This window comes from Mesocricetus auratus, unplaced genomic scaffold, assembly GCF_017639785.1.
Source record: "Mesocricetus auratus isolate SY011 unplaced genomic scaffold, BCM_Maur_2.0 Super-Scaffold_100013, whole genome shotgun sequence".
Lineage (NCBI taxonomy): Eukaryota > Metazoa > Chordata > Mammalia > Rodentia > Cricetidae > Mesocricetus > Mesocricetus auratus.
Window position 1 is genome coordinate 22,695,807 of NW_024429196.1, and position 22,229 is coordinate 22,718,035.

General features: G+C 39.3%; 1 protein-coding gene across 7 annotated transcripts in view; it reads left to right on the forward strand.

Annotated features, from left to right (window-relative positions):
• Window positions 1–22,229, forward strand: part of Bend7 (BEN domain containing 7) — a 78,044-nt gene that overhangs the window by 35,048 nt on the left and 20,767 nt on the right. For all 7 annotated transcript variants that reach the window (XM_040755505.1, XM_040755503.1, XM_005081248.4 and 4 more), the window contains one exon: window positions 7,422–7,647. In XM_040755505.1, the coding sequence (XP_040611439.1) occupies window positions 7,422–7,647 (226 nt within the window). The remainder of the gene's footprint in view (window positions 1–7,421; window positions 7,648–22,229) is intronic.

Consider the following 22,229-nt stretch of genomic DNA (forward strand, 5'->3'; position numbering starts at 1 on the left):
ATTATTCTTGACACATTACAATGTATTAAGTTACTCTTTTTACATTAACTTGACTTGTCACACAAATTTAATTGTGTATTCATAGCACAAACCCAAATGTAAGAGCCCATGTGGGTCTGTAGATCACTAGGGTAACTCCCATCTTCTGAGTGATGATTGTGTCTACCCAAAATCCAGGAATGCACAAAGCTCTAGCCAAGACCCCCTGAAATATCAATGCATTTAATGATATGTCGTATATGGGAAAATCCTATTGCACTGCCTTGTATGTAAAAGGTACTCAATAAATGTAGTTTACTCTGCAAATGACAAAACATTTACCCATGTATAAAACACCTTACACAAAATAAACTTTCAAAACACTGGGTCCAGATTTGGCTTCAGTTACAGGCCACTCCTGTAAGTGCCATTTACTTGCTTTTGTCCCTCAACATTTGAACAATTCTCATTTATGGAGACTTCAGTGTTTTGTTTTATTTGTTTGTTTCTTTCTTATTTTCATGATTTTGTATCCTTTCATAGCAGCTTCTCAAGAGCAGGCATATATTGTAAGAGTGGTAATACTCATGTAACATCCTGTGTGTTATCTCATTTGGTCCTTACTCTTGGAGGGCTTCTTACTGTGATCCTCTTACAGGGAGCCTCCACAAGTGGGCTGGGTCAAAATCTACACGAAGTATCCACTCCAGTTGTCATCTGCCCTTGTTCACTGTGGGAAAGACCTTGGGTGCCCACTTAAGTACACGTCACATCATCTTTTGAATTTTTAATATATATGGGTATTTTGTCTTCATGTATGTGCATGCACTATGTGTTTGCCTGGTGCCCATGGAGGCCAGAAAAATTTGTTGGACTCCCTGAAGTGGGGTTACAGACGGTTGTGAACCACTGTGTCGCACCCCAGTCCTCTGGAAAAGCATCCAGTGTTCTTCACCACTGAGCCATCCATCTCTCCGGCCCTCATTAAGCACCCAGTATGACTGATGAGAACCAAGTGGTTAGAGTGTGACTTTTTAATTCTGTTTACTTGGCACTTTCTCAGGAGACAAGTAAGTGGTTAAAGGAGCAGACTGCTGGCTTAGGGTCTCAGCTCTGTGACCCTGAGCAAGCTAACCCTGGTCCTCACTCAGCATCCTCCCTATAAATGGGAGTAGCAATGCCTTCCTCACAGAATTGGCCTCCTGGAAGAATTAATGAAGCCTTCTATGTAAAGCACTGAGGACGGGACCTGGCACATTTCAAGCACTCAATAAATACTGGTTCTTTTTCTAACCTTACCGTTCCTTCCTAAGTACCTTAGAGGAACAAGTGTAAATACGGTTAAGTAAATTTAGCTGTCTGTATAAATGATCAGATGCACGTGAACAAATAGTGTTTTGGGGGAGGAAATAGCTGGGGGTGGGGGGCTTCACATATAGGGTGTGATTATTTGACCCTTTTAAAATTAGCACTTAAATAGAATTCAGACCTAAATTACACAGAGGCAAAACCCAAACCCAATTCTAAGATTCAAATATGTTTATCTAATTCTTTTTTCCTGAATCCACAGCACAATGCTCTATTAATACTGAGACAATACAGTTGCTCATTTCTTATAGTCACTGTTGATGTGTTCTTTCTTAGGGCAGATGTACCTGAACTACGTTAGCTTTGTTTTTGTTAATGCTGAGTTCCATTTTGTTTTGTTTGCTTTGCTTTATTGAACCACTCAGACAAGCTTTAAAAAACGATTTCATAAATTTTAATCATAGAAAATGTTTTTATTCAATGGAGTTATTATAAATACTCTCCAGTAATTCTAGATTGCAAAAATTCTAAATTAACAGAAGACAAATGATGAATATTCATCAGTTTAAGATAATTTTGTTAATCCTGATCTTGTATGCTTCTTAAATAATTTTAAATGCATTGGTGCCTTCAGCAAAAATAATTTCTTAATTCAGAGGCTTGCTTGATACCATCGTATCTCAATAGATAAAAGGTTCTGCTAGGATCAATTAAGGTAAGTCATGGAAATCATTATTCTGTTTACTCATTGGCACAAAGGTACATGTGTGTGAGAACCTAAGTTTCTATGGCAAGCTGCTTGGGTTCAAATTCTTGCCTTATCGTGTTAGTTGGATGGTGTCTAACAAGTTTCTCAGCTTCCCTAGACCTTGGTTTTGCAAGTGAAGCCTGGGAATAATGATGGTAGCCACTTCATAGAATGAGAAAAATGAGAAAATTGATAAATTCTGTGATGCTCTAGGGCAGTGGTTCTCAACCTGGCTGTTGAACAGCCCTTTCACAGGGGTCACATATCAAATACCCTGCTTATCAGATATTTACATTATGATTCATAACAGAAGCAAAATTACAATTATGAAGTAGCAATGAAATAATTTTATGATTGGAGGTCACCACACGAGGAACTGTATTAAAGGGTTGCAGCATTAGGAAGGTTGAGAACCACTGCCCTAGGGCCTAGAATATAGTAAGTAACAAATAAATATTGATTATATCACTATTTTCCAGGGTGCTTTTGAGGGAACATAATAGTCTTTGCTCTTTAAGGAGCACAGGGAGAAATCTGCAAGCAATTCTTGCAATATCATACGGTACAGCCCTGGTACAGGCAGCCAGAATGCCTCCTAAAAACTGGGAAGAATGGGACTTCTTTACCTGGAAGGTCAAAGATAAGAGTCCCCACATGGCCATCTTCTCAGAGGAGCAATTTCAGTGGAGTTAGGGAAGAAGAAACTACACTGTGGTGTTAAAATCTTACATATTGTCCATTTAGTTCAATCATCTTCAACATAAATCAGGACTTAATGTTCAGAATCATGAATTTATAGCCTTGCGAAGGAAAAGGCTCACCACTCTCTGAAAGGCTAGAAACTCTCATTATGCAAATGCACAAAGAAACCAAATTGTATTATCTTTTCTAAAATTCTTAATTCTACCAGAATTCTATCAAAGAAACTTAAAAGAATTAGAATGTTAATGATTTCTTCTTTTAATCCTAGTCAATATTAAATGTGTGCTGTGATTATTACACTTGCTTTTTCACAGAAATTTGGCTAAGCACTTTTTAATATCTACTTACAATATTGGTCTTAATGGAGTACAGGCAGCATCTTCTGTTCCATTACCACTGGGGATTCTCTGCTCAGCCTCCTCCTTAGGCCACACCTGTGCTGGACTGCTTACCATAGCAGACAGACTTGCTGAGCAAGCCAGAGCAGACCTGACCCCAGCCTCAGCTGTACATTGACCAAGTGCTTTGAGGTAGCATTTACAGAATGGTGATAGTAAGTCTACCCAGGGTGGACTTGTAGGATAGAATGTTAGTTTTTCTTTAAAAAAAAGATTAACACTTACGAGCAAAACAAAAACAGGTGTTATGGGTTTTATTTGTTTTAATTTTTTTTCTTTCATAAGCTGGAACTCATTTTCCTAGAAATATGTCAAATACACTACTAAATAGGACAAAGGCCCATTATATATCGTGGTATTAGGAACAGACAACTAATTGTGTCTTTTAACGTTATTGTCAGTCTTGTGTTATGTTTGGGTGGGGACATAAAGTCCATCTTACTCAGCAGAGTTCACCTCTTCTGTGGTTTTCATTAACCAGTGGGCCTGACCCTGGTACCCACCTCATATCTCCTTATTCACACAGCCTTGTGCAACGTGCCTATAGATGATCTAGATGTGGGTCTTGCACAACACAGAGCTTGTAAAGTCTTTGTGTATCATTTATTAATTTACAGTTGAAAATCTGGGGCTAATGCCCAACATAAGCACATGCAGCTTGTTAAATGTCTTACTCTAATTTTGTACTATTAATATCTTCTGTAAAATAGCCTGTATCAGATATGTTCTCTGAGTGCGTCCTTTATATGATCTCTTTAAGTATCTTATGATATGCTCATAAAGACTTGTGTGTGGCAGGGGTGGGGGAGGTGTCTTTCCAGTTACCTGGTTGGAAAAATCTATCACTTAAACTAGATCTTAACTCCAACTAAGTCTAAGAAAAGGAACACCACCCCCAAAATGCAAGGAAACAGCATAGTCAACGTCACTGTCCTTGGTCCAGAGACATTTTCAAGAGCCATTAGGACGGAACAGTTTTTGTTTCCAGAGCATCACCAGGGTAAGATGAAGTCACGCTGGATAAGGAATTTCCAATACTGAGATATTGAACTCAGGGGCTGAGATACCTAAAATAAGACACTGCATAATAGGAATTCATAGTGAACCCTAAAAATAATTACTGTAAACATTGCAAATTGTGCCCATAATTTGGATGTCATCATTTAAACATCATCTTATTTCCATAACATTAGACTCTGCAAATTAGTATATTAGCTATCTGTCTTGGCTTGAGCATCAAATAATGAATCTGTCAAGGAAAGTCTAGAGGGTTTTTTTTTTGTGATGCTTATTTAGAACAGTGTTTATTTTTATAACTATTACCAGTAAACAGATCTCATTTAAATTGAAGCCAATAAACAAAAAGAGATAATGATCCTACAACTAGAGGAAGTGTTTTAACCTGTTTTTAAATGTATATGCAGAGTTGTGGTTCATTATATGGTGATAATGTACTATGATTACACTTATAAAGTAGAACAAATGGCAAGGTTTCATAGTGAAAACAAGATAATTAGTATCATGTTTTCTTCATGTTTCACAGCATAACATTCTTCTTTTTTCTTTGAAGGAATTAGTGCATTGTGGTAACTTTAAACATTTTTAGTGCTCTGTTGTTATCTGCTAAGAAATCTGACTTGGAGATAGGGAAGAGCAGGGAGGAGCTAGTTACCTTTGCCCTTATGCTGCTGCCTGCTGCAGCTATTCAGACTATGTACTCTTCCATAACGTACAAGCCAGTGGATGAGTTCATGTTCCTTGAATTGGAAAGATCAGTTCAAAATAGCAGTGTTAGCCTGGCAATGCAACAACAGCGCCAGCCCTCTGTGGCCCCTCTGCATCTCACACCATAGGATTACAATGCCATAAGAAGTTTTGGCTCCACAGAAACCTCCAGATGTATACTTTTAGGCATCATAGAAAATGCCACAAATAATAACTATACTGCAGTCTCCTAAATTTTATCTTCCTGGCCCTACTGAAGTATTATCCCACTTGTTTCCCAGCCTCTGGCATCCCCTTTCCTCCAGTCAATCCTGCCTGATGTTAGCACTAACAGTCCTTGCTCAGAACCTCTCAGGTAGTGTTCTCCCTTCCATGCAGATGTAGTGGTGTCTATGTGAGTCCTGGCTGCAGAGCCAGCCCTGAATCCCTCCCCAGAGAAGGTACTTAGGAAGTAGGTACTGAGTCAGGTGGTCACTTTTCTCCAAGTCATTCTAAGACACTGGCGTGTGCCTAGTCACAGCATAAGACTTGCAGACCATTTCCTGTAGAGAGGGAAAAGAAATCTCTGACCTGTCATTGTGCTGAGCTTCTGTGTAGCATTCTGTTTATTCTGGTACACACCTGTTGGATGCCCTCTGGATTCTTGGCACACGGAACATAATAAGAGCTCAGCATCCCAACTAAATAAATGCAGTGGAACAGTGCTGTAGACACATTTCACAGAAAGTACTCTGCAGGCATTAAGAAGGGAGTGGCTGTTCTGCCTGGTGTTTTATTTGGGTCTGAAGCTAGGGTCCAAGTCCTCCCAGGAAAATTCTGGTAGTCTCAGAAGTCAGGTGACTGAGTTTTAAGCACCAGGTTAGTAGTATCAGACTCCAACCCGGAGTTACATTAAATAAGTTGCAGCCCTTTCTCTGGTACTTCCCAAGGTGGTCAAATAGCTGCAGGGTACTCTTGGCCCCCCGGGGTGGGGGGTTGGGGGTGCGTCTAAGGGATTGTACACGATCGTGGGATCCCTATGAAAACTCTGAGATCAGCTCATTTAGAATTAAAGCTCACAGGCTATGCAAAATAAAAGTTTGATTTTGAATAAAACCTCATGTCAGCCTTATCCTAACGGTTGCGCACTGGCTCACTTGACAAGTGTCTCCTCAGTGCCTGGTGTGTGGTGTGTGCCTATTCTGTTGCAGGAATTAGGTGTTCAGCCTCTGGCTCCTGTCAAGCTCCTCTAGACCTTTGACCAGAAAGCAGCAAGATGCAAAAGTCAGGGGGGAGATCTGACAGCACTGCTTTTACAGTGATATTTACCAGGCATTCAGAAACCAAACATTCAACGGCAAAGTGGAACAGAAAACTGAGATAACTTTCTGGATAATCCAGTCTAAAGTTCCTTTTTCAAGGGCCAAAACACAAGCACCTTCCTTGGTTGTCCAAATAATGATGTAGGCCATGTATGGAATGTGCTGAGCATTTGAACACAGCAGAACAAGCAGAAAGTAACTTCTGTTTACCAGGAGAGAAACTGACCCCAAGTCCTCACCTAGTTGCAAATATGACATTTAGGAATGAGCTGATTGTGTATACAGCTTGTGTAAGTAGGGCATTCCTTTCATTCTCGTTAAATCTATCCAATGCAATTTTCATATCGAAATTACATAAATGTAATAATATAAATACTAAGATAATTTAGATTATGGCTAATGAAATTTTAAGTCTACTAAGTGCCTACTGTGTACTAGACACCAGAGATACAACACATAATAAGTACTAATATGTGCTTATGTTAAACAATCAACAATGACAGTGCATGGCTACCTCTGTGGGCAGGAAGGAGTTAGGAAAAGCTCTGAGGAGGAAATGCTAAGAGCAAAAAAGTGCCAGGTGAAAAGGCAGGTTGCAAATATCTAGGATGTTCTCTGAAGGCACCCTGCAGGGCTTCAGGAAATTCTTGGCAAGCAATGCAATGGTTCTCCATGGTGTACTGGGACTTTGCTCCCACAAGTAAGTGTGGGGAGGGTTGAAACTGTGGAACCAGCTGCCATTTTTATTTTGCGTTGTCACTTTATACAAGTTTCCTTGTGGTAAAATGAAATATATAGCTAATAGAAGGAGCCGGGGACCTGTGGGGTAGTCCTGTATTTGTCCCTTTAAGTGAAAGAAATTATTTGGCATTTGAATTACTTTGAAGTCATTTTTGGTATTGTCTCTTTAAGTCTTGATTTCTTCATTTACTAAGTGAGGGTTTTGCATATAAGTAATTCATGTCTCCTTAATTGTATTACTGTGTCATTGTCCAGCCTCCTGAAATGTTTGTATGAATAGAAACTTGTTTTCATTGTGTTTGAATAAGACTTACCATTGGAATTACAGCATCCCATTTTGTAAGTTATAAGTGGTTGTTGATTGTATAAACTGTAAATTCTAGCACACATAACTGAGATTGTATAATTTACCAGATATCGTGGACATTTCAGTAGCCACTGGTATTTTTGTTGCACTTATGCCCAAAGTAAAATGTTTCACATCTTGCTTTTAATGAAATATTTCTATTCTTTTGGTAGCCAGAAGTGCAACTTGCTGAAGGCTTTGATGTGTTTATGCCTAAATCCCAGCTGGACTCTATATTGTCAAACTACACTCGCTCAGGAAGTCTTCTGTTTAGAAAACTGGTGTGTGCATTTTTTGATGACAAGACTTTGGCTAACTCCTTACCCAATGGCAAGAGGAAAAGAGGACTCAATGACAACCGGAAAGGACTAGACCAAAACATTGTGGGTGCAATAAAAGGTTGGTCTTCGTCACTTCATTTTATGGATTCTATGTTGAATTTTGCCTTCATTCCATTAAGGTACAGGTAAAATGATGCTGAGCTTAAGTAGAGGTTAATTTAATTTACTGTTAGCAACTTACCCATGAGTGTAACTCTTATGTGTAAGCTCTGGAAGTCCCCGCCCCACATACTACTAGAATACTTCTCAAGATAATAGTAACTGATGAACTCATAGCTTCAGAGGCATTTGTATCTGCTATAGAACCAAAAAGACTTGGGAAGTGAACGTATTTTTTTTCTAGTAATTTCCTAGAACTTCATTAAAATATGATTTTGGCAAAATTTAAACAAAATTTTAAGTGTAAATAAAACTGCGGAATAGGTTCTATAAATAAAGGGGTATATTTCTTGCAGAGTTCAGAAACTGATTATCAGGACATTTCATCTGAAGATATTTTAAATATGAGTGAAGCCACTTACTGCCCCTCCCCACACATTCCTAGCCAACTTTGTTCCTTTGTTTTGTGACATGCAGTTCTACTTGTCACATGGTTGGCCCGTTTTGGCTCTTCCCCTTTACCTCCTTTGAGCACGTGTCTGTGTCCCACCATGGTTCGGGAGGTATATGGATAAGTATGACTTCATCCCTGGCCACTTCCATATCTTACACATCGTTCTTCACTGTTCACTATCTGTATTCAGAACGCTAATACCTTAGGAAGAGAAGTATTTAAATGTTATTGTTAAAAAGAATATACTCCAAGCCTCATTAAACACTACAATGAGAAAGAAACCTTGAATTGGGGCTTAGTTTAAACTCAAATATCTGAATGTTCTTCACTGGCTGAGTTCTACTTTGTCGTAATTGTCAAGAGACTGACTCAGAGTTTTCCCTGCCTCCTCTGTTGGCCATTGTCTTGCAGAATGAGTAAATGAATTCAATAATGCTTAAAGGATACTTGGAAATTCACAATTAACTTTACAAAATAATTCAATTTTTAAATGGAGCTAGCAAGTACCAGGCACCCTGTGTTCATGGCCAGAAGGACATAGCCTTCATTAACAGGAATTTCTCATAGTCCATCAAAATTCTTTTCACTTAAAGTGACGGTTGAGTTCTATTAAATAAAAAGAACCACAGAGAATCAGAGTCTCTGCCATTTATGGAAAGAATGATTCAGCCTGCAGTGACACTAGAAACAAGATTATAGAATTTGAAAACCAGTCAATGATGTAACTAGGACTCACTGAAGTGAAGAAGGGACTGTTTCCATCTCCACAGACTGGGCCTTTCAAACTTGAGGCTCAAGACTGCTGATGCATTTCCCAAATACATAGGAATTGGTTTGATTATCTTTCTTTTTTTTTTCTAGAGCACCACATCATATTAACATTATAAAGGCACTTTGAAATTGGACAACTTAGGAATTTGTTTGATTAATTTTTTTTCTAGAACAGCACAACATATTAACATTATAAAGGCACTTTGAAATTGGGGAACTCTAAGTGACCACGTTTCATCTTAGTGACATTAGAAGAGCTAGCTTAATAATAGATGGTAATGAAATACATCATTACAAGTAGACTGATACATCAGACAAGGCTTTAAAAATCTGTTACAAAGTAATAGACTAGACATCAGACAAGAGTTTAAAAATATATTACAAGTGCTAAAAGAAGGTATGCCTTAATTTTTTCCAAGCTCTACATTTAGCTATCAATAAATATGGCAACAAGGCCCCTACTCCTAGTTATAAAATAAAGCATATTATTCCAATCAAACAATTCAAAATTCCTATATACTACTTTTATTATTTAAAACTGTGTTCTGGTTTTATTCTGTTACTGTGACAAAACACATATCTAATTATAGACATATTTTGGTTTCTTTCTCTAATTAAAAAAATAGTTCATCCTAATAAAAATTGGATTCATAAAAAAAGTTCGGAAAACTGAAAGGCCTCCTTCTCAGAGATTACCCTGTGTCCTCCTGCAGTTTATTGAGATTTGTAAGATACTTATTTATCTTTACCTGATTTCTCATGTCCCCTAAGAGGAGTCTATTGTCATCATGTCCATGTAACTCCTTCATAATTTTTATGTCAGGTCATAAGAGAGGACGAGAGTGTGACCTCACACCTATACAGTTACAAGCTAGTACTTGCTCTTTAGGCCTGTTGAGCTGGCCCCCAAATCATTTTCTCTCCCCTAAGAAGAATGGGTAGAAGCTTGTAGGTCTTAGTGGGTGGGGTATTCATTCTTCTTTCTCTGCATTCTTGTCCTCTTAGCCCACCTGTTACCCCCTTATTTTATAGACTCAGTCACCGAATTTTAATGGGATAAAGTGAAACAGTTCTTTCCTCTACACACTTTGCTTCTGTAAATACATATTGAATGAGAGAATAAAATAGGATTTTGTTTTTCATATTGACTTATGCCTTAGTTCATAAGCATAATAGGTTTAGTACTAAGTATTCTTCTCATAACCAGTTTGGAATGATAAGACACCAAAATATACTTGTAAATGTCTAATGAAGTTAGCTAATAAATTATCAGTGGAAGTAAAAAAGTGGAAACCAAAATTGATTGTAAATTCTAATATAAATCTCTGAAGCTGCCCCCCCATACATCTGTCTTTGCCATGTTTTTCTCTAATGGTTTTAGTATGCATAATACAAATGATTTTTGGAAGTAGATGTTGTTGAAGGTCCTGTAGAATAACTATTTCTAGTTTTTTCTTACTGTCAGTAGAGATAGAGAAACATATTCTTCTAACTCAAGTCTTTTGACTCTGAGTTATCTGGAGAAGTAGTAAAATAATTTCTTCCTATATAACGATCCCAAGGCTATTTGGAGTACTGTGGTCATTGCTTCATATTTGAGAAATATTTTTGTGTACATTTAATATGCATTCTTCCTTACTCACTCGTTTATGAGACAATGAATCAGCTGTATATTATTTTGAAAAGTCCTATGAACTAGGAAGAGGCAAGTGATTAATTTTATAAACTCTCACATGTAAAAATAGCAGTGAAGTAGCAAAAGTGATTAGGTTAATTAAAAACACCAGTTTTAAAACGACAATAACCTGTAAAATGCCTGTAAGTAGGAATAGAAATGTGGGAATTATTTGTATTTATTTACATATGTTGAGCCGTCCTTGCATCTCTGGGATGAAGCCAACTTTAATCATGGTGGACGATCTCTTTTTATGTGCTCTTAGATTCAGTTTGCCATTTTTTCTTAGGGCTCCTCTGAGCTTATGGGGGCCAATTACATTTGAACTACCACACAAGTGTTTTTTAAAGTTGCATTTATTTATTTTATTTTGTTTGTGGGTGTTTTGCCTGTGTGTGTCCATATGCACCACATGTGTGCAGTGTTTGTGACAGTCAGGAGAGGGCACCTGGGCTGGAGGTCCAGGTGGTAAAAACAGGAAGTGTTCTTCACTATGAGCTTGCTCTCCACCTCCAGCTTGCAGATAGCTTATCGGGATTTTTTTTTCATCTGTATTTGTCAGTGAGATTGGTTTATAGCATTTATTGTGTGTCTATCTGGTTTCACTGTTGGTATTATGCAGCCTTCATAAAAGAATTTCAGACTCTGAGAGGGATTATACAAGGTGGTATTTATTTTCTTAAATAAACTAGCTTCAACTGTAGTTCATTTTTAAAAAATGCACCAGGGAAATAAGGTTATGAGCGGTGATTAACCAAGTTTTTTGTATGATAATTCTCTATGACAGTATCTCGAAAGTAAAGCATAAGCCTCTTTGCAGAGATGGTACGTCTCACAAAATTTTATGTGTTAATAGGGACTTATACTTAATGATAACCTATTAAAAATTAATGGGTAAGTATGAACTAGGGTATTGCTAATGAAAAGATACTTAATTAGGAAAAACTCACCTGCACCTGAGGGCAGGGAATATAGAGCTCTTGTTTAGCATATGTGAAGTTTGATCCCCAGGATGATAAGCAAAACAAAACAAATAAAAACTTCACCTTAATATTTTGAGCAGCGGGAAACAGCTTATCTCATTAACTAGAGACTTTGGGACAGTGCTGTGTAACGTTGAGTAGCTTATATGGGATCCATAATTGGTTTTGTAGCCAAAACCCAGAGTGGAGGTTTGCTTCCGTTCTCTCGCCTCTCAGCATGCTGCTCCTGCAAAGGTGTCCTTGGCCCACCATTAGTTTTTTTCTGTGATATGCTCAGCAGACCATGCAGTTTGACTTAGGAGTTATCTATTGTTGAAGTTGACTGTATGGATGCTCTTCAAAAATAATTACAGGAAAGCAATTTTTAGAGCCCTAGTTACGATTTGGCTTTCTAGTAATCAGGTAAGAAAGTTTTTATTATGTAACTAGGCTGGTAATGCAGAAATATTAAGATACACAAAATAGGGATGCCCTAAGATATTTTATTGAGGAAGAAATCACTTATGTGAGAAGCCAAAAAAGCCAAGAACCAAAGGTCCCCACGCTGCTCTCCAGGCCAAAAACTGGAACCCAATGAGAAAGAGTCTCCTTCCCCTAGCTCTTTTATCTATCCTGTACGTTCTTTGTACCTGTGAACACACCCACATGGTCAGCGTTCAGGGCTGGAGTTTTGAATCTCCTTGCATTCAACTGATATCCACTTAATGGATGTCAAATGGAAGAAATGGTTGGTGTCCATCCCTCCACCCCATTCAGCAACACTTGCCATTCTCCTGAGAGGTCAGCATTGGTCTGTCTAGGAAGCCTCAAGGACCCAGAACTGTGGGGGTTGGGGACAGCTTATAAATAGTGGTAGTCCAAACAGATGGTTGTGAGCCATCATGTGTTTGCTGGGAATTGAACTCAGGACCTCTGGAAGAGCAGTGTTCTTAACTGCTGAGCCATCTCTCCAGCTCCAAAAGCCCAGTATCTTTAATGTCACTCTGTCACATGCTTTACAGAAATGACCATTTTATTTCATAATTCTAAACACTTACAATCCATATCTGTTATATGATAGGATCTCTATTTTCCATAGTTACTGCAAATAGTTCACTTTATGGTGAATTGATTTAAAAGTTTATTATTTATTTTTTATTGTTATTTGACCTCAAAGGATTTGAATTAGTAGGGACATGGAGTTTGTATCTGATTTATTCTTAATTTTTGATGGTAACTTTGTTGTGTTCTCAGAACTCCATGAAACATTGGCTTCAATTTGCATATTCCCGGGGTGATGATTTATTTCTCTTTGAACAGGAGGACAGAGGCTATAAGACACTTAAGTAAACTTAACTTAAACTTCCACATCAGAGTGTTCTCTCTGACTCCAAAGTAATTTTCTAGTATATGTTCTTCATATCATTTCAAAATAAAGTATCCTATTCTTACATTTCTCTCTTAAAATTTAGCATTTTGGATTCTTTGTAAAATTTGCTAGGAAGGTGGCTTTAATGGTGGCTTAAGAGAACCAGTCGGGTACTATTGATGCAAAGCATATTCACAGTGAATTTCTAGTTAGACGATAGCTCTGCTTCCATTGATTTCCTAAATTCAAGGGCAGGCCCTTCCTTGATGATATTGAGAACTAATTCGGTGATGCTAGGGAAGAAAATAAAAGGTTGATACGTTCTCCAGTGAAAGAAACACTTCTAATACTTGTCTATTGCATAGAGCTGAATTTAACAAAACCTTGAAAGCAAATACTGTGTAGAGCTTCTCTCCTCAAGTTGTATGTAAATTAAGTTCTTGATTAGATGTTAGGCAACAAGAGCCAGTTAATGAATGCTTCGCTTCAAGAATCCATTTGGAAGAGTGATCTGCTGCTAATTTACCTGTTTGTGTTTTATATACAAATCTGCTTAAAACAGGACATAACTATATAACAGCCACAGTATTACATGTAGACAACTTGGTTCCTATCTGGATAATTGCGATGTTCTGTTGCATTTTTTGGTTTGGTTGCTTTTATTTTGGTGGGTCATTATTGGGGTTTAAGCTTAAGGCTTCATGGCTTCATGCATGCTAGCTGAGCATTCTACCCTGTTTCATCTGAATCTCTCACCTAATTTTTGCTTGTACTTTTCTGCCTTTCATGGAGGCTCAGTGACAAGTGGGTCATACTGACAAACCTACATGGGCAGCCCTGAATTTTCAGTTCCTTTCAGATTGGGTCTTGTATTTTGATTTGCATCAACATCACCTAGGGTGTTGGCTCAAATATAGGTCCTGGGGTTCCATCCTCAGAGATTAATGGGATGTGGGATAGCCCCCAGATCTTGATTTTGAGCAAGCGATCACAGGGGGGGTTCTGATTCTAGTTGCTGCAGCACCCCAACTCTCCTGGAGAAGCTACACCTGTGCTTAGGATTCTGATGATCATCTTAGATGTCCATAACACACATCAGCCCACCCGAGAAACTTAGTGCCTCGACTGTCCTGTGGAGTGCTCAGTTTTCTGAAGACTGTTCTCTTTCTCATCTGGGGTAAATGACAACATCGCATTGTGTCGACCTTCCTACTTCCTACTTCTTTGAACTCAAGGATTCTCTCTTTTGTTGTTTTGTTTGAAACAGGGTTTCATGGTATAGCCCTGACTGGCCTGGAACTACCTACATAGACCAGGCAGGCCTCCAATTTACAAAGATCGGGATTCTTCTGTCTGCCTGATACTGTGATTAAAGGCATGTACCACCACCTGGCCTAAAGAGAATGTTTTTAAATCCTGTGTTGTACAGGGTCCTGGTTTCGATACACTTGAAGTGACTCTCCAGAAGTAGACTGAACAATACTGTTATCTACTTCTCTCACTTCACCAAGAAGAAAGAAAAGCATTTCCAGATCCAGACCTAGGAATTGGATAACACGTGCCAATAGTAGTAGTCTTCCTGGTCTTAGCATTACAGTCTTGAAGGAAATGCATTCTCCATCCTTGGCAGTCTCTTGACCAAGTTCCCTCGATTACATGCGACACACTTGTTCTGTCAGCTTCTTCACCAAGCAGTGTGGTGGTTTCTGTTGCTGTTCACACTCTATAGAAGTTATAAGAACAGCTTTTCGTAAACCTTAAGACATCATCAGCATGCATGAGAATTTCTTTTAAAAGACAACCCTTCAATAACCAGAGCTGTGAGACAGGAGCGGGTGACATAAAGATGATTGAAATCCTAGCCCCTGACCTTAGGAAACATTCCATTTGGTAGAGCTACAAACATGGCAGCAATAACCGATAGCATAGATCCATAGTCCAAGGCAGAATAAAATAAATGCCACATGCCAGTCTCCTAAAGGTCCTAAAGGGGACCTTGAATGATAAGCGACTTGTCAAATGCAAAGAAACTGGACAAAGTTAGCTGTGGGATATGTTTAAATTCAATATGATGAAATTGAAAGCCTTTTGCCTCCAGAACTAGTTAACGCTTACTTTAGTGATTGGACCTTGAGTTCTCAGCAACTAGTTTACTATAAATTATTTAGCTTCAGAAGCATAAGACCAATGGAATGAACTCAGACATAGTTTACCTACAAAAGTTTTCATTGAGTGGTCCTTTTAAATGTTGCTTCTTAAAGTTACACAGGCACCATCTCATACCTAGTGAATCAGTATCTTTGAGATGGGGGCCACAATAAGTCTCAGGGTGTGTCCTCCTCCATCACTGGTCTTCTGTAAGCTCAAAAGAGGACTCTCATCTTAGAACTAACCATTGGTCCATCTGTTTCCTATGTAAGGAGCAATTGCAGATGTGGACAAACTTCACTTGATTTTTCTTCAGCATTTCATTCATGGGTGTTTTGGGTTAATTTCCAAAATCTCAATTGTAATTCCCAGGTGCTGAATTCTTACCAAGTATGTATTTTAACACTACTGTTAGGTTCACAGAGACAACCTCCTGTCAGGAGAAGTTTCTGTCAAATAAACAGGGCCATTGAGGCATGACTGCATTGCATATCATGATGGACACCATTGCTCTTGTTGACATTGCCAATTTATATGTATATATTATGAAGGTTTCCCAGCAGGTGAGAGCATTGTCTTGAAGAAGGACACTTCTCTTATCTGCATAGGGATACCATATGGGTTAGCTGTGGTCCCAAATAATAAACAGCAGGTGTTTCCCACATAGTCAACCTTCTTTCTTTTCAGCTTGTTAAATTGTTTATCTGAGATGCTCCCAGCGGAATTGTTTAGTAAGTCCTGAATTGATCAGGCATATTCCTTGTAGTTTTTTTCCTGGGACCTACTCCTCCCCCCCCAAAAAAATGCCAGTAACATTTTCCGTTCGGTTTCATTGACTGGGTCATCCAATATATACATCAAAAAGTATAAAAGACTCAGAAAATTGGTATTTGTTCTGTCTTCTGTCCTAAAAAAATCTATCTACAAATGGTCATGGAATATTTGCTGTCTCTATAGTATTACAGACTAATGGTGAATTCACAGAAAAAATGCAGTTGTATGTAAGCTTTGAATAAGAAAAACCTTTTAAAATCCATAGTCATTTAAAATGGAACCAAAAGCTGTCATTGACTTTGGAGCCTCCTCTAACCACACCTTTCTGTATGAGGAAGCATGGCTGTATCCATCTTGCTGAAAGCCCTCATAGAAGAGAATGCTGCTTGCTGCCTTCTGGGCTTCTCACCCCTGCTCCCTACAGCTCTCTGATAGCTTTGTTTTCTGGGACATGCTGCATGCTTATATGCTACTCTGCCTTAGCTTTCGGCCCCTCTCAACGGTCAGCTCACAGGACTTCTCAGAACCCTTTTTATACTCACACTAACAGCCTCTTATCTACCCCATTCCTCTGGTCAGAGCAAATCCAGTATGTACGTGCCTCCCTCCCCTGTCCTTCCGTAGCCCAATGTACCATGTTGAATTAGCTCAGTTGGGTACAACTAAATAGGACCACATCCCAGGTCGACCTGTGGCCATAACTAGAAGCAGATGAGCCAGCTGACAGCCCAGCACAAGACACACAGGACACTGTGACTTAACTGCAGTGTTTAGGGCCTGACAGAGCCACCCTCTTGAATGTTGGCTGAGTCTTCTAGTCCTAGTGCATGTGTCAGCTGCGTTGTTTTTTAGCAGCAGCACTGACATGGTCTACCCTTCAGGCTTGAGAACTCAAGAATCATGTTTAGTGCCTGTCTCTGATTGCCTGCTTCCTGACCCGGCCCTGCCCGCTCTTTCTGTCCATCGTCTCGTTTTCATTGTTATTTTTCAGTTTCACTGACCCCCCTCTATCTGTGCATCACTTTGTTAACAAAACTTCCCTCCAGAATCTCAACATACACCCTTGTTCTTTTTCTATTTTGTACTGCATACTAACATTCAAGTAATACTTGTAAAACCAAATCTTGTGATGTTGTTTGCCATACTTAGCTTCCATACACAGATTAAATCAAGTCAAATCCAGTCTCTGGTCTTTTCAAGCCTGCCAAAAACTTGATATATCTCTCCTTGTAAATGTGTTTCCCAGTACTTCTTACCAGGACAGCCAATTGAGCTTCGACACTATCCCTCAGACACCACACTCTCTTAGGATTTTACAGTCTCTGTAAAGTTCTCTCTTCAGTTCTTTCTGGGCAAATCCAAGTCATTTTTCCTGGTCAGGCTCAGGTATCATCATATCAACTGTGAAACTTTCTAGAGATGGCCGACTATGCTGTTTGCTTCTTTCTCTAAATCTCTGGCCTGGGGACAGAGTCTTTCCAGTGTTCTATTGTTCCAGCCTGATTACCTCTACAGTTAAAGGAGAGGGAGAGGGAGCGTGTGCTTTATTGGCATGTATATATGTACACTGCACGTGTGCCTGGTGCCCATGGAGGTCAGAAGAGGTCATTGGATCCACCAGACCTGGAGTTAAGGACTATTGTGAGCTGCCATGTAGGTGGTGAGAAGCCAACCTAGGTGCTCTGCAGGGCAGCAAGTACTCGTTGGTGCATCCCTCCAGCCTGTATTTGCATTCGGATGGCTGTGAGGATCAAATGGTGGTCAGGTTTTTCACTGAGTCATACTTATACAGGCATGTGCAGGTGCCTTCTCCAGACTTACTGGCTATGAAATAAACTCTGTAACCCATGAACTGACTTCATAAGTTCATTTACCCAGAAGCCCTAGCTTTACAAACAGAGAAAAACTCATTACATTCTCATTCAAACATTTGTCTCAAGAGCAGACAAGCATAGGCGAGTTCCATGGTGCAGTGCTTGGACGAAAAGAGATGGTAGGAGCATCCCATTTTAAAGCCGCTTGCCTGCCTTCTGATGAGTCTCAATCTTTAAGTTTTTGTTTTACTTGATATGTAACTTCTTGGTCTATAAAATAAATGAGTTTTACTAAAGATTTCCAAGGTACTTTTCAAGGAAAGTTCCTATAAATCTGTCATTATGAAACATTTTTCTTTGCTGAAAAAAAATGGATTAAACAGTAAATTACCATGACATCAAAGCTTGTTGTTATTCTAGGTATTAACATTTTGCAGATATTGTGCCCTTGAACTACACCAGATGCATTAGACAAAGGTATGTTGTTTTACAGCTTGCCAACGGAAAGTGTTAATCATATTTCCCAATCATTGTGTTATAAATGAGCTCTGCTGTGGGCTTTCTTAACTGGATATAAATTTAAATTAGCTTTGTTTAATTTGAGAACTCATTATAGGCACTTTCCAGCCCTTCCTTCCAGACAGAGATGCCACTGTAGCAAAACAGTAAAGGCAGACAAAGGATATGGTTGTTTCCCTCCATGTCTCAGATCTTTGACAGTCACTATGAGTAAACAATATTGTCTAAACCTCACGTTTGCCACAAGGTTGGGGGTAATGAAAGGAGCATTGTAAGCTTGCAGGTTTGCTCCTGAGCACTGTTTTGACTTTGGAAATGTTACCTTTTCTATGAAAGAATGTATCTTTAAAGTCTCTAAGTCAGTAATTCTACAGTTCAGAAGTTTCGTTCCAATTCTCAGTAGTAAACCTATAGAATTAACTAAATATGGCTGGGAATCAATGCTGTATATGTCTAAGACCCTTTTTATAATTGCCACCAACTTAAATAATAGTTCCATAGAGCAGCAGTCAGCTCTGAGTGGTAGGTGGTCATTGGAACCAGCTTTTACCATCCGTGCCTGCTAACCTTGTACAGTGGACTATGTGGCTGGTTCCTGCAGCAATCTCAAGTACATGATGCAGAGAACATTCTTTTCTCTTTAATTCATGATTGCTTACAATGCTGAGTCTCCGTAAAACCTTAATTTTAGGGTACGTTAGTGTGTTACGTATACCAAATCATTACCACTAAATTAAATCTGAAATGAACTTCTGTACACGTATTATTTGAGACCTGTGGCATTTAGTAAAGAAATCCTTCCTTGGGCCTGGGAGGTGGCTTAGTGACTTAGCAGGGAAGAGCACTTACTGCTCAAGCTTGAGGACTTGAGTTTTGATTCCAGCACCCGCACAAAAGCTGAGCAGAACTCCATGTGCCTATAACCCTAGCACTATAGGAGGCAGAGACACGTGAATTGCTGGAGCCTGCTGGCCACCAGCCTGGCCCCAGGGTCAGCCCCTTTGTTTAAATAAGGGATAAGTCTAGGAGCAATGGAGCAGGACACCCGCTGTCCTCCACTGGCCTCTGTGCATGCACACAGGCATGTACACCTGAACACACACACATGAGTACATACACAAAACATACATACAGATATAAAAGCAAAAATTAATAAAAAGAAGCTCCTCCTTTACTTCTTTCAGGTTAAGTAATACATCAGAGCCAAAAGATTTTCATACACATTCTTACACGAGCAGTATGTCCATGTTTGCCTCTTATGTGTCAACAGAGAGTGAGAGACATGAGCTCTGCCCTTGTTGAGTTTGCAGTCTAGACAACGAGTCGTTGTCGCTGGGCTGAAATATCCCTCTGGCACAGGAACTCTGGAGACCTTATCTGAGAACCTCCCGAGTCCTAAAGGGTAAGGTAGACGCTGTGTATCTTCTGGTATTCCCTTTAGAGAGAGATGCAGAGCCTTCTCCTAGCTCTCTCTTAGAGGTGTTTCATGCTCTCTCCAGACCAATATCCATAAGGTGTGTGACTATGAGATGGTCAAAGTTTACTTTTCTGTAGCAAATCCAAGGAGAAATTTTCATCGCCTCATAGACTGTCCGAAGTATGAATTTGTCCCCATTAGCACAGTATTGAGACTAAGAAGTAGAGCAAATAGTCTTCATCTTGAACACAGAGAAGACGTTTGACAAAGTTTGCGTTTCGAATCTGCCTTACCTCCCAGATTTGGAACCGATATTATATTTACTGCAGAGCCTCTTTAGTTTTTAAGAATCAGAATGCTCCTGTATCTTTCATTCTCTTTCTTTACTGTCTCAAAGTAACTTGAAGTTCATGAGTATCTCTCCCATTCCTGGTTTTAATTTTACTATGTAACTGTACCTATACATGGCATTTACTGTTGTTTTCTGTACTTAGCAAACTGATAAAAACAGATTCATGCTGCCCTTTTGCCACTAGGTTTTACTTCAAAAGTCCCGTTTTAAAAAAATATGTGTTTATGATGTTATTCTAGATTGTTCATTTTGACTTCCAGCCACAGCACAATAAAACCTCCCTTTCTAGTCTTTATTTGAGACAGTGAGGTTGAGTCTCCCTTCCCCCTCACCTGCAATGTCAATGATCGTCTTTTGTCTCCTGGAATTAATAGCTGAGTTTTCCTAAGGGATACACCGGGTAGTGGAATGGCTAACAGGGAACATGATTGTCAGCCTCATTGGGCATTATTAAGTGGCTCTCACAGTGTATAAGAATCCTACCTCTGCCAAGCAGTGGTGGCCCATGCCTTTAATCCCAGCACTGGGGAGGCAGAGGCATATGAACCACCCTGGTCTACAGAGTGAGTTTCAGGACAGGCTACAAAGTAACACAAAGAAACCCTGTGGGGGGGGGCGGGAATCCTACTTCCCTTCATCCTTACCAATGTCTGGTGTTGTCAGACTTTAAATTTCACCCATTATCCAAAGTCCAGCTGACACTTAAGTGGGAAAGCCCCTGATTACTAAGGAGTCACGCAGCCTTCCACTTTCCTTATTGCTGCTTTCTCTCATGTGAATTTATTTTTTTCTCCTGTTTCTATCAGGTCATTGTTCTCTCGCCATCTTATCTGAGTTCTTTTATAAGTCACATGTGTTGCAAATACTGCCGCTTGTCTCCCAACTTGTGAAAGCACTGCAAATGGGACTTTTGTCATATCAAATTTGGGATCTGACAGCCAGATTTCTTTTCCTTTATGCTTTGTGTTTCCTAATGCCCACTTTTGAAAAATCACCTCTGCTCATACAATCTAATAGTATCTCTCATCTTTCTCCCAGCAAACTTTTAGAGATTTTTTTAGATGTCTCTCTCTCTCTCTCTGTCTCTGTGTGTGTGTGTGTGTGTGTGTGTGTGCGCGTGTGTAGTATGTGAACGTGTGTTCACATGTATCTCGGTTGGTACAGAGCTTCCCTAGCATTCACAAAGCCCTAGGATTGATCTCTAGTGCCAAACAAAGCTGCATGTAATGGTACTGGCTGGAATCTCAGCACTTCCAGGAGTGAAGGAGCACATGGTGGGTTTAAGGCCATCTTGGGATGTGTGAGTGTCACCTCGCACAGTAATCTACATGACCGTTTCTTGTGTCTTTGTTCTGAGAATCTTTATTTCATCATCAACATCAAACAATGTTCCAGCTAGCTCTTTCTTTTAGATGAAGGATGGCTTTTCTCAGAGTGACTAGAAAGTATTCCAGTATCTTCTAGAATCAGATGCTGTGCGCCAGCTCTCAGCCTTGGCTTTTTTGAAGACAATCTCTGTCTGTCCTAGTTGCTCTCCAGATGTCTCTGCTGTTGATGTTGTTTAGTTTCTTTACTCTGGGTCTAGGTGAATATTATTAATATGCTTGAAACTCCGAGTTTATGATTTATCAAATCTGGATGTTTAATTTATTTTTCCTTTCTTTTGTTCTCCCATTTCCCTCCCTCTGAAACATCTGTGTTTGATGGACCTTTTCATTCTTTGTTTGTATCTTAATTTGCCTGTTTTCCATCTCTTCATTGCTGTGTTACAATCTGAGTGCTTGTTTGCTCTGTCCCCAATCTTAGTAATATTAATTTTTTGAGTAACTTATCTTTGAATATTTTTAAAGATTTTATTTATTATTATGTATATAGTGTTCTGCCTGCATGTCAGTCAAAAGAGGGCACCAGATTTCATTATAGATGGCTGTGAGCCACCATGTGGTTGCTGGGAATTGAACTCAGAACCTCTGGAAGAGCAGTCAGTACTCTTAGCTTCTGAGCCATCTCTCCAGTCCTATCTTTGAATTTTTAAGTTTATATTTATTTATTAGAGAGAGCGGGAGGGTGGGGGGAGAACAGTTTGTGAAGTTGGTTCTCTTTTGTTCAAGAGATCAAACCCAGGTCATCAGGTTTGTTCAAGTCCTTTAACTGACTAATCCAACTTGCCGGCCCCATTCTCAGTTTTTCTTTTTAATTTCAACCACTTCATCTTTTTAATTTCTCTACTTTATATTTTAGTCTTTTTGTAACTGGCCTGTGTGTGTGTGTGTGTGTGTGTGTGTG